General features: G+C 42.2%; 1 protein-coding gene across 4 annotated transcripts in view; it reads left to right on the top strand.

The window, feature by feature from the left end:
* Nucleotides 1-6,330, top strand: part of fibcd1b (fibrinogen C domain containing 1b) — a 121,171-nt gene extending 114,841 nt beyond the window's left edge. For all 4 annotated transcript variants that reach the window (XM_025062467.1, XM_017038968.2, XM_008325829.3 and 1 more), the window contains 2 exons: nucleotides 2,232-2,411; nucleotides 5,562-6,330. In XM_025062467.1, coding sequence (XP_024918235.1) covers nucleotides 2,232-2,411; nucleotides 5,562-5,827 — 446 coding nt within the window. In that variant the 3' untranslated portion in view covers nucleotides 5,828-6,330. The remainder of the gene's footprint in view (nucleotides 1-2,231; nucleotides 2,412-5,561) is intronic.
* Nucleotides 6,331-12,940: the final 6,610 nt, after the last annotated feature.

The raw sequence follows: 12,940 nt of genomic DNA, 5'->3' as shown, positions 1-12,940 counted from the left end.
GCCACGCAGTTGACGAGCGGTTAGAGCCAACAGCTAATACACAGATTTAGATACCAAACTAAATCATTTAAATAGAAAAAAGAAATGACATCAAGATCTAAATTCCACTATTTTTACCGTCTCATCTTGGCTGGACGTGGGGGGTTTACGGACCTGAAGTGCCCCCCAGGGGTGGGAGTTTTTTAAGACTGGACGTTCGTCTTTATGTCTTTGTTCACCCTGAAGGTCTTAAGGGTCAGATCCAAGTTTTTTTAGACAATTCTATTTTTTTATAACTGCAACCATCATTTTCACAACCTCAGTCAATGTTTGTGACTGTTTGATAAAAGAACTAAAAGTAATGCCCCCTGGTGGATGTACTGCTAAACAGCCATACCAAAATACATGCAAAGCACCAAATAGGTGTCAAATGTAAAACCACAAACCACAGGTTAGATTGGTCTGATGAATAATTTGTGAGTTTGTGATGAATATGTCGGATTTAATAAAGAAAAATAAAAGGTAATTGAATAAGGATTTGTTAAAGCTCAGAATTACAAAAAGCAACGTTTCTTTGGTGGTTTGGATCTTCAGTCCTTCGAAATTACAGTGACTCCTTTCATGCGTGGCCAGTCCTGAACAGGAAAGTTCAGTTTGAAAATCAAATTACCAGGCGGTAAAACCAAGCTTTATCCTGCAGCTGCAGCCTGCAGCTGTACCTACAGGCTCCAAACCCAAACTTTCCTTTTAACCACAGAAAGCCTTTGAAGCATCTCCATCAGTGCATTCTTCCCAAACGCTCTTTCTTTTCCCCTCTTCCAAAGAAAACACTGTAAACACGTTTGTTAGCATGGAGAACGGCGGGTTAACGGAGTCTTGGGGCTGAGTTCACTTTTGTTTGTCTTCCTGACTAGGGTTTGTGTGGAAGGCACCCAGGTTTCCCTTTCTCCTCTCAACCTGACACAAAGTTCCTCTTTTACCTTTGATCAACCCAGGAGAGGAAAACTTGCCCAGGGAAGAGCCATCACTCTACACAGCAGGGGCAAAGATAGAACAGGGGGGGGGGCGGAGGAAAAAGGGATGGAAACCCTTTCCCTGCAGCCCTTTCTGTCTTTTACACTTTCTCTGAAGGATTGAGCTACGATTAAAAGATCGGCTCAGGGCCCCCGATGAAGTGACGGAAAGCTCGGAGCGTTCAACCTCAAGATCTGCGTGTCTCATTAAACGCCGGAGCCGCGGAAGGAATTGTATCATAAGCGATGACTCCAAGCAGAAATACACAATCAGAAAGTCGTTAGAGCCGTACTCTGTCTTCTCTTAAAGCGTAGCGTGAATTTAGGACGTAGTAATGATGCTATGATGATAATGGAAATGAGGTGCAATCAAGAGAGTTTCTTCAGTTTTAATTAGCAGGGACACAATACTGGATCAAAAGCAGTTAATCAAAACATAATTAGTAATTGCTAATTAGCGACTGAACATATTTGTAGAAACATGCAACACAACAAAACTCTTCTGAAACCATACTCTGAAGTATTTACATATTACTGATGACCTCATTTTTTATTTTTTATTGTATAATTCATGTCATCCAGAGGGGGTCAAACATAAGGCCCATGGCCAAAAGAATTACAACTATAACCCATCCGATTCGATACTTAAGCCCAAAATCTCAACTTTACTTTGCGTGACATGCCGTAAACGACGACACCATCTCCTCAGCAACACCAGTCCACAGCATGCAGGAAGGATATGGTATCAAATTATATCGGTATCAGCAGATACTGCGAGCTGCCGCATCGGGATCAGACATAAAAACGTGGTATCGAGCCATCCCTGGTCTCTACAGGATTATTTGTTCTTCTCTGAAATAAAGTTGAAGGATAAAGGCCATCAATTGTCAAACTTCAGTTTTTTTAGAATGTAAAAATCCATGTCACCACATATACCCATCATATTTTCCCCTCACACCACATAAATGGATTCAGCTGATCTCCCTGGTTGCCTGAACTGAACTCCGAGCAGCAGACACCCTGCCTTTCTGATACTCTAATCTTGTTTTGGAAGGACAGCCTACACATGAGAGGGGAGACTCTAAATGGGGCAAAAACCACATTATGTCCAATTCCCAGAAAATGTAAGGTGTGACGAGGCTTCTGAAAGAGCTTTATATTGTTTACCCAGAACAATGGCAGCACTTTGCCACGGATTGCTTTGGTCTAAGTCTGGCTGTGTTTCTTCTTCCTCCACAGGGCTGAAGCAGATCCACACTCTGTCTGTCCAGGGGAACTACGAGCTGCGTATCGATCTGGAGGACTTTGAAAACAGCACGGCCTACGCCCAGTACGGTACCTTTGGAGTGGGCTTGTTCTCAGTGGACCCCGACGACGATGGCTACCCCTTGACTATTGGAGACTATTCTGGAAGTGCAGGTTTGTGTGCAGGTCTCTGTGAATCAGGTCGATTTTGCCGGCATGGATTTCTATTTTTAGTCCATACATTTGTGCCCACCAGTGTTAAACTGCATTGTAGCTCCTGCAGCCTTGGGGTAAAATAACAGTAAATTATTTTACAGTGCTGTGGATGTGTCCACTTGTTAAAGCGTGCAGACAGTTGTAAAAATGATTACAGGCTATTATTGTCTGTGTCGCTGCTCCCAAACCATCAGATCCAAGCCAAGCAACCTGTCTCCTTGATTAAATTACTGCCAATTAATTGCGCCGCTTGAGCTGCAGCATAAACAAAAACCTGGTGCTGAAAATGAAAAAGCAATTTAAAGGACCTTTGGGGAGGTCGACTCTGAGAACACGGAGAGAATGGGGACAGATATGAGATATGAAGGAGGGGAGAAAGCTAGGCAGAGCTGGCAGTAACTAGGATGTAGGAATGAAGGGGACAGGTGTGACTCCAGAATCCAGGCTGTGGTAAGTCACTGTGAAGACAAGAGTCACGGGGACAGAGGCAGCAGAAAGAGTAACTTAATAAAAACCAGTGAGGAGACGAAAGACGTAATCTGTGTTTAATGAAAAAAGCACAAACGGACGGATGTGGAACTCGTCCACACGTCTCACATTAAAATCCAGGTAAATTCTAGTCATTTAAAATCCGGGGACGCTCGTGCTCTCAGCCCCGTTTCCCTCTGCCACCAGTTTTTACGAGTCGTCTCCAGTGAAGCCGCTCTCCCATCAGCTGACAGGTGCTCATTTGGGTCGGGAGCAGCTGGAGCCTAATGGGCATCAGAGGAGACTCTGAGGCCCCGGCCTCCTATGGATGACACCCAGCGCTTTGTAAATGAGCCTTTAGGTGTTCCTCTTCACCCGACCCCTCCCTCCTCCTCCCCCTCTACCTCCCTCCTGTACATCCTTGGAACACCACCCCATCCTTGACATGACTAAGCTGTTCCGTCACTTTTCTCGCCCTGCGTCCCTTTTCCACCTGATGTTCAGCAGCACACGATATTAATATCAGACACGTCTGTCAGATCATTCTGCCTCCTGACTGGTTGCCATGGCAATGTCGAATGGAGAGCGGTGTAGGACAGAGATAGGTTAAGGAGCTGGCTGGCCACATCCTGGGCAATTAAGGATTCTTTGATACCCTGACAAGCTGTTAGTCAGCACCTGGCGGCCGGCGAGCTGTCTCACATTCTGTTCCTCACCTTCATCCTTCCATTGACTGTTGGCCGCGGTGTGAAACCTCCTTCATGAAGAAAGGAAAAAAGGAGTAACAGGGAGGATTAAGGAGTTCACTGAGCAATATGAGGTCATTTACTAAAAGAACAAAAACACCAGTGTGTGCGCGGGCGTTGCGTTCACTGCATCCTGACGCTCAATTGAGCAGCGTCTTACAATACAGTTATTGATGTAGACAATTTTCCAGTGAAAAATCTTTACTGAGTGAGTAGTTCTTTATTATTCCACTATTTCATCGTGTAAATCAGTGTTTCCATGCAGACCGGATTCAGAGAGTGAGGGTGATGCAACCGGGGTGTGCCGCATCCCTGCAGTGGTCTTACATCACTGTCATATTCACAATTACAGGATGAGGAAGAGACGCCTTTTTATTGACTAATGTGAGCGTGACTTTGATGTAGTTATGAAAACAACCCCTATAAAAATAAAATTTTACATTTTATGAACTCGATTAGGATTTCATTTTCAGTCATTTAACGTGGTTTCTGACAATTTATTGACAAAAAGAAGATGGAGAAGTGGGTTTAAAAAAAAAAGCGAAAGGTCAGTGTAAAACCTTTGATATATTGGCTTCAAAGCCGTCTGTCTCACCTCCTCCTTTAGATAATGAGACTCAATACGTGGGAGAACTGCGGTGCTTTATTTTTATCTGTCCTCCCCCACTCTTTATGGAAGTGATTAATTGAAAAGTCCGACACCATTGTGAATTTAATCACTCGTGGATCCGTCTAATTACTGATTTCTGGGGTCGGAGACTGGCAGCACAAGATGTCATCTCAGAAATGAACGTTTTCTTCAAAGTACGCTCGATGTTAAACTTGAACTCTTGTTATTGTTGTGTAAACACTACAGCAAAACAGGACAGATTATTTGGGGGGGGGAAGTAAAGTGAGAATCATAAAGGTCACCTGACCAACATTCTGGAAGGTCAATTATTTTAACAGATTAAATGATTTAATGTTTGACTATTTAGATCTATTTAGATTAGATGTGTTTGTCTGCCGTCCAGATCTGGTACTATTGTAAATATTAAGCAAACAAAGAAGAGTAGAATTAGACAGTTTGAAAATGTCGGTCGACCCATTGCTGTAGTACTGTTACACAAAACAATTCTTTCCAAATGTTTAGGGATTGTAACTAAAATAATTTTGATAAATAAAGTAGTGATGGGAAGGTCATTCAATAATGCATTAATTAATGAAATTTAATTAAATTTTAATCAAAAAGCCTTATATAATTTGACTGACTGACTGCAGTAGCTGAATAGACCTACAGGTGAACTCTAACAATATTTTTCTAAAATACTTTTATCTCCATTTTACCAGTGCCTTTTATTGTAGTCCATACTCACAGTCCAATTACCAGTCAAGACTTTTAAACTCTGAACATCATCATCTGGTCTACTGTGGGCTGGCCACACTGTACCAGGACAGTCGTAGTTGATGTTCACTCTTTACTCGTGTGAGTTTCTTGCCCTGAGTTGATGTCATTGTCTGCTATCAGGAAGTAAAAAGAAAAAGAAGAAAAATCCACCCAAATGACCAGGTCCGGAGTCTCATCTAAAAAACGAAGAAAAATCCGCCCAAATGACCAGGTCCGGAGTCTCATCGTCCGTCACTGTTTTTTTATCCTGTGAATCTCATACTTGTGTTGCTGCATCAGTGTTACTGGAATCCCAGAAGTGAGAAGCAAGGAATCTGAGATTGGCGTTGGTATTTTGCACAAATATTTCTGTATTTAAACAATCAAAATAAAGCGTTTCTGCCTTAAAACGAATTATAACTGGACTTAAACTGAATAGGAAACGACCTTAGAAATGTATCTCTGTATCTTTGGATTTACTGACTGAGTAAAATTGTCTTTTTTTCCCTCTGTGTTTCACGTCACCAGGTGACTCTCTGCTGAAGCATAACGGCATGAAGTTCACCACTAAAGACAGGGACAACGACCACTCCGAGAATAACTGCGCCTCCTTCTACCACGGTGCTTGGTGGTACCGCAACTGCCACACGTCCAACCTCAACGGCCAGTACCTGCGCGGTCAGCACACCTCCTATGCTGACGGCATCGAATGGTCCTCCTGGACTGGCTGGCAGTACTCGCTGAAATTCTCCGAGATGAAAATACGTCCCACCCGTGATGCTGAAAATAAATGAAGAAGTATAAAAGAGAAAATATATATAAATATATATACATATAAGAAAGTTTTTTGAAGGTATAAAAATCAGACAGCTAGGCAGAATCGTTTGTGTCGATATCGTTGATTCACTTAAACACCTCCTCCCTCCTAATTCCTCCCATCGCCGCTGCTCCTCTCCCTCCATCACCGTACCAGACACGCTGACAACCATAATCCTCTCCCCGCTCCCTCTTTTGTGCATTCGTGACACCCACATTTTTTTTCATCCACCAGTTCACAAAAATTGCAAACCACAGCCCCCAGAGTCCACAGTTCACTGCTGAGACTTTACTCAGCCTGACATGGTGATCCAAGCATCCTTTACTGTATGTGATCACACACTAGTGAGTCCCTTCTGGCATGTTACTCTGACATCCCATCTGTGCTGACACGGCACTCAGACCGTCTTACTGCCTAATCAAATCTAGGGTTAAAGAGGATTTTTCTAAATATTACAAAATGACAACAAAAAAAAAAAAAGAAAGAGAGAATCTAGCAGCGAACACAAATTCAGTTTTTGTTCTATTAAAAGGAAGTCTCGTGTTCAACCAGAGAGGGTGCCACACCATGTCACATTTACATTTTTGATCTGTGAGAATAAATCCAGCAGGGCAACGGCAGAGAGAGTGCAGAGCCGTGGATAATGAGAGAGATCCAGACAGAGAGAGCAGGGAAACAATTTGACAGGAGTTAAATTAGTCAAGGAAGGGGAAGGCAGAGTGAATCAAGGGGGAGAGTGGACGGGGGAGATCCAGATGAAAAAGAGAAATGAGAAAAAGACGGAGACAAAAGAGAATCTCATTCATCTGACTTGGACCATTAGGGAGCATATTGGCCACTGTCTGATCTGGCTGCCAGCTGACTACTGGCCAACTGAGGCAGCACTCACAGATGGTAACCCAGCACTTTGTGTGGTTGAGTGTATATGTCTTTGTGTGTGTGGGTGAGCGAGGGACGAAGTCAGACTGAGGAAAAGACAGACAGACAGACAGACAGACGGACAGATGGACAGTTCTCCAGCACTGTCCTGTCATGGGTTTGGTCTCAAATGACTGCAGTCAGCACAGACTTAAGCACAGACAGACGTGATGCACCTTTACTCTCTCCATCAACAGACAGAATGGAAAAAACAACCCTCTAATATATAGTGTTTATAGATCGTATACTGACAAAACACCTACGGAACCGTAGAGTCATGTAGTAATCAAAAAAATTAGACGTTTGACCAGTTGTTTTTGTTTTTACGATGTATAATTTCTTATAGTTTTAATGAATTTGGTTGTTCTGTTTGTCCTTATGATATTAGTATTTTTTTTGGGCTCGACTCGTAGCACAAAGTCACTGTAAAAATGATTCATTGTTACTGATTACTTTTCCCTGTTATGGCGGATTTCTATTGTGTCGTCGTAAGAACTCAACATTACCTAAAGAAAACAAAACAAAAAAACTGACATTGTAACAAAAGAAGAAAAGCAAAACCAGAGGACGTTTGGTCAAAAAAAAAAAAACCAAAACAGTCCACCATCCTCAGTCTCTGTGTCTCTGTTTCTCGATCGGTGGGACAACAGTTTTTCAGTTCCGTCGGTTTTTCGTTTCGATATACTGAGAGCTTTAAAAAAAAATATCTGTAGATTTTAATGTACAGCGTGTATGACTTTTAGAGCATGTGAATCTGTTTTCTTACTATGTTAAACACAAAGAGAAATGAAGCACATGGACTTAACAATCCACAGGTTTGAAAAAAGAAGACGAAAAAAAAAGAGACGTGAAAGAAGGTTTATTCACGGAACTGTAGGCTCTCTTCGAGCTGAGTGACAGGTGGGAGTGGACTGACCTGCTCTGAAAGACAAATGAAGGAGTGAAGGACGGAAACTTGACCAGGCCTCAAGCACATGCTCATTCAAATCAACAGCACAAATATGTTGTCTTTTTTTTTTTTTTAAAGCATTAAATGGAGGATTTTTGGGGATTTTTTTGGCTAGACCTACTCTAGCGCCACCTTTGTGACAGTCAAGGTCTTTGAAAAGTCCTTTGTAAGTGGGAGTCAGTGCTGAATGTACAGTGACAGTCAACAAACTCCCGACCCCAGAAACTGCTGTGAGAGTTCTGCCATCATCGGTGCTCGGAGCAGTTCCCCAACACTGTGTGTGTGTGTGTGTGTGTGTGTGTGTGAGGAGTTCAGCACAAACACAGACGTGTACATTTAGCTGTGTCATGTTTATCAGGACTGCTGCCACCGGTCGTTACTGTCAACGCAGAGACATGTGACAAACAAACACGTGTTGATGTTTTAATGGCACAAAACGTGAGAAAAAAAAAGATGTATGAGAGCACTGAGGGAGAGGAAAATGGACTGGGCGTCAGAATGTATGCAAATGTATGTGTGTGTGTGTGTGTGTGTGCACCTGCAGGGTCTGTGTGTACCCAGAGTACATGCACCTGTTTGGGTTCGTTCATGTCCTGGTGCATGAGGCAGAGAAGAAGAGCCGGAGCCGGAGCGTGTCTCTCTGTGGATCTTTGAAGTATAATGTGATGCTTATGTACAACTTGCCTCCCCTGCTATTTGTGTTGATAAAAAAAAAAAAGAGAGAGAAATTATAACGAGCTATTACTTATCGTGATTGTGAACCCCTTAGAGTGGAAACCGACTTCTGTTACCGTGTTGAACCGCGCTCAAACGTCAGCCTCTCCTCAGATCCTTATTCATGGCCACACGGCGTTGTGCTTATTGTATATGTTGACGCGTCATTTCCCCTCATTAGTTACTGTAAATGTTCAAGAGTGTCATTATTTACGATACCCCGCTCTGTGTGCGTGCGTTCGGAGGAACGGCAGCAGCTCTCGGCCTCAACAGAAGAGATGATAAAAGAGTGGAATTTGAGGCTGTAATCATTCCGAGTTATCCCTCTCATTACAGAGTATCAGCAGCCTCCTGATCGATCCTCCAGGTCCCCAAACCTTCTATCTTTCTTACTCTGTACCTCCTTAATTGCCTTAGCTTCTGCTGCCAGTTCCCACTCACTCCACACCTCCTGAATTATCCTCTCCTCTTTCTGCAGCTTCAGACTCCCTGCCTCTCTATCGCTCTGCTGTTTGCCCCACTTCTCTCCAGCTCCCTGCCCCCGTCGTTTCCCCAACCCCTGGCGCGAAACTAACTCTGTTTCCTTTTTTGTTTTCATTTTTTTTTTTTTTTTTTTTTTTTGGTGATGTGCGTCTTTTCGCTGAACCTTGATAATGTGTTTTAATGTTTTCGTCGACATTTAATAAACATTCACATTTTATAAATGAGACACCTCAAGTGTTTGTTTATTCCCCTCTTCCCTCTGTGCGTCCGTGCGTGTGTGCGTCTGGTATTTGTTTATCTTTTTCATTAAATGAACAAGTCTTCAAAATGGAAACGTTAGAAACTGTTTATTGCCGGGAAAAGAACTATAAGCACATTGTCAATGAAGGACGCTTGAAGGATAAGGACTTTGGAGATGTATTTTTATTTAAAACCACCAACTCTCACCCCCCGCCTTACAAAGAAAAAGAGTCAGTCCAATCATGTACCTGTATGTAATAATGTGACAATTACTGACCTACTTTTATATTTAAGTATTTGAACTGGGTTAATACAGTAAAAACAGGGAACAGCTGGAGACGATTGTCCAATGTTTGTTTGTCCCAAGTATTCTCAAAGTTGAGGGCGGGGCCGTCCAAGGGGCCACAGAGCTTTTGAAGTAGGGACAAAGAAGGGTGTATAAATCTTGTTATTATCGTTCTTTGTCTAAATGGAACAGACTTTCTATAGCAGTTTTGTAGGAATTACCGTGTATCAAATGGTGTGGTGAGCTGTCCAGGGTCTACAGTAGCCTGTCCTCACCTGACGAACGCTGGGTTTGTCTTTTACCACCAGGATTCAGCAGTAGACGACGATGAGTTGTTCACTTTTTTTTTTGAGTGGTGATGAAATTGTGAATACGTTTAAATAACAGTAGTTAATGATCCAGTGTGAAGGGAACGACAGTGTGGAGGACGGAGTCAGGGAATCAATGCATCACGGACAGAACTGAAGCCTGCTGTAACGTCTGGTTTGGAGACAGCAGAATGAGAGTGTGGCTCGAGATGTTGGGTTTAGATTGACTGATCACATGACCATGTTCTGTATGTGAGTCAGTCATTCACAAATTAACACACAATGGTTACCCTTCTGAAGGTGCTTTAAGTTCTTTAAATAGTACGCAATCAAATACTATATCAGTATTACGTCTTCTCGCCATCAACAGCTGGTGCACGATGGACTGTTGGATGAAAACAGATCTGACTGTCTGTAGCAACAAGGTGCAGATGCTCCATGGGATCTACCATTTTCCTCTTGCGTTTGTTTGTTGCCCACGATGGTTCCACTTAAACTGGTATGTATGTGGGCTGGTTCTCAGACTACAGAGCAGAACTGGAGCCAGAACCAGAACTGTGTCTGTCTTCAACTCCACCCTGTTTGCTGTCACAGGTTGGTTTGTACCTGTTGGTTTGTGGGAGACTTTTCACACCAACCAATCACACAAACAGTGGGACGACAGTTGACTAGTGTTACTGATATTTTTGGATAGATAGATATTAGGTGTGCTGTCAATCCTTCAGTGTTCCAGACAGTGGTTTGCTCAGTAAAAGCATTATGGGATATGACTGCATCCTTGCAAGCATTAAAATGAACTTTTTATAGACTTGATGAGATGTTATCTGGCTGTGTAAATAAATAATGTACTGCACTTATTAGACCACAGAGACAGGGGGAAATACAGTTTAATCATTTAATATTGTTTATATAAAAAGAAAAAATCTTTTTTTCACAGAGACCCCAGGCAATCGTTTTTATTCTTTGCTGTTTTAGAATAGCTCTCACATATTAATGGCCTGAAGCAATTCCTATACCTAAACAAAATTATGTTTTTCTTTTCCAGTTTTAATGTGGGCATAAACTCTGACATTTAGACACTAGTTTTGCACAATATAATGGAAAATATGAGATGTTACAACTACACAGCTGTGAAGTGTAACTTAGAAGCCTTCTTGTTTCTGTCTGTGCCTTAGGGTTCAATATGTTACATAGACACTGTGGTTACAATTGGAACTGCATTCATTTCAGACTGTTTTTCGAATGAAATACAGTTCAGTTTGTCTTTCTGGTGGATCCAGTTACAGCAGCTCTCAGATCAGGCACATAACGAGCATCGGATTCCAACCAACGTCGCTGAGTTACAAAGAGAAGCAAACATCACCTGAGACTGAACATTGCTTCAACGTGACTCTGGTGTTATAAAATTCTGTCACATGGTGCAACTAATCGAAATCAAAAAGCCGGGCCAGTGCGGTGCATCTGCTAATTACCGTGACACAGAGTGAGTCACGTTGAGGGTGCATGCTGCAGAAGTGATGCAGAGGAGGGATACTAATGGCATGATCAAGCTCCTCAATTCATCTCACCTCAAACGGCAGCAAGTCAGTAAAGCACTTCCTCTTGCTGAGGTGTCACCACGACCCATAAGGCTTTCAAGTACAGCCCCCAGAACTCTGTTGGTGTCATCTGTTCCTTCTTCTGAGAGTCTGGATATGGCAGAAGAACACAGTGTTCGCCCATTTGCTCAGAAGCATCTAGTTACTTTTATTCACACAGCACTTTATTGGGAGAGACATCAGCATAACTTTAGGAGACCATTTTCCACAACACTTTGTCCTGTATTTTTCTCCTGGCCTCCTACTGCTTACAGCCCTGTGCAGGTTTTTTTCTGTCTTTCTGTTCCACATATAGTTTCATGTCCACTTGCATCTTAACTAGAGTGCCCTCTAGTGGCTGTCAATGTGAAAATAACAAACGTGAAATTATAAGTTAATATATAAGTCGCAAACCTAGCCAAAGGATGAAAAAAAAGTCTGACTTATAGTCCAAAAAATACAAATACAAAGGCATATTATCAGTGTTTTTACTGACTAGTTGTGCTACTGTTTTACTTTTTAAAAAAGCATTGAGCAAGCGAGGAAGACGGTGAGAAATGATCGCTAACGTTTTTTAGGAAGACGGTGAGAAATGATCGCTAACGTACAAAACAGCACGAAGCTGTGACAGCTCAACTCAAACTCCAAACATGAAGAAAAATGTAATATATTATTGTTTAAAAAAATACTCATGCACAGTGCATGTTTGTATTTCAGATTTTTTAGGGCACCGTAGCCACAAACCTATCAAGAAATACCTTCAGCATAATGATTGCTGGGATTGAGTCTGGCTGTTTAGCATTCCTTCCCTGCATCTCCTTTCAGCCTGCCGCTAGAGTAAGTATACAGATAACTGCTGCTGCATGAAAATCAACTAACCGCATGAACACCTGACTGAAATGGAGCTTTGTATTAGTTCAGGCAGAGCACAACTGCAAGCTCTACTAATATGTATCAGCTTACTGCTCCACACACACGTGACTCACACATACCTCTCCAATCTCCTGTGTCATGTAGCTGACCCAGTGGCTCTGACACCAGTCACACAGAACTGCTGGTGTCCTGGTCTGGCCTGGGAAGTTGAGGAACATTAAACTGCACCAGCATGAATGTGAACCTGGGTCACGGTTTGCTGCTTTTTTTTACCTTTTCCTGGCGATTTTGTCTTTTGTCTTTTTCTAATCATAGTACATTCTGTTGTATTTGAATGCAGGACTTCAAACATACAGTACTTTGATACGTCTTACATGACCTTCAAAAAGTATGTGCTCCTTTATTAGGAATTATCTGGCTAGGTTTGCAGATTCACTGATGTCCTTAAACACACACTTTTGATGGAGCCACAAAGGAACACGAGGTATGGTTATTTCTGATATTTTTGCACACGCAGTTTATCAAATCTGGATATAAAATAAAAATTCTCCAACCACAGGTGGTGCTGTATTTAATAATCTCACAGACCACCATCATCTCAGTATGGAATTTTTCTGAGCAGAAACATAACACAACCTCCTCCACTGTCACTATGTTTGTATTGCTTTACAGCTGTACAAAACGCAGGATTTGAGTGGACAGGAAAGTATAAAGAATATAAAGAATAAAAAGACTGAGATAA

Source organism: Cynoglossus semilaevis, chromosome 14, assembly GCF_000523025.1.
Source record: "Cynoglossus semilaevis isolate Cse_v1.0 chromosome 14, Cse_v1.0, whole genome shotgun sequence".
NCBI classification, from domain to species: Eukaryota; Metazoa; Chordata; class Actinopteri; order Pleuronectiformes; family Cynoglossidae; genus Cynoglossus; species Cynoglossus semilaevis.
Note: the sequence above shows the minus strand (reverse complement) of the source record. Positions and strands in the feature narration are given on the sequence as shown.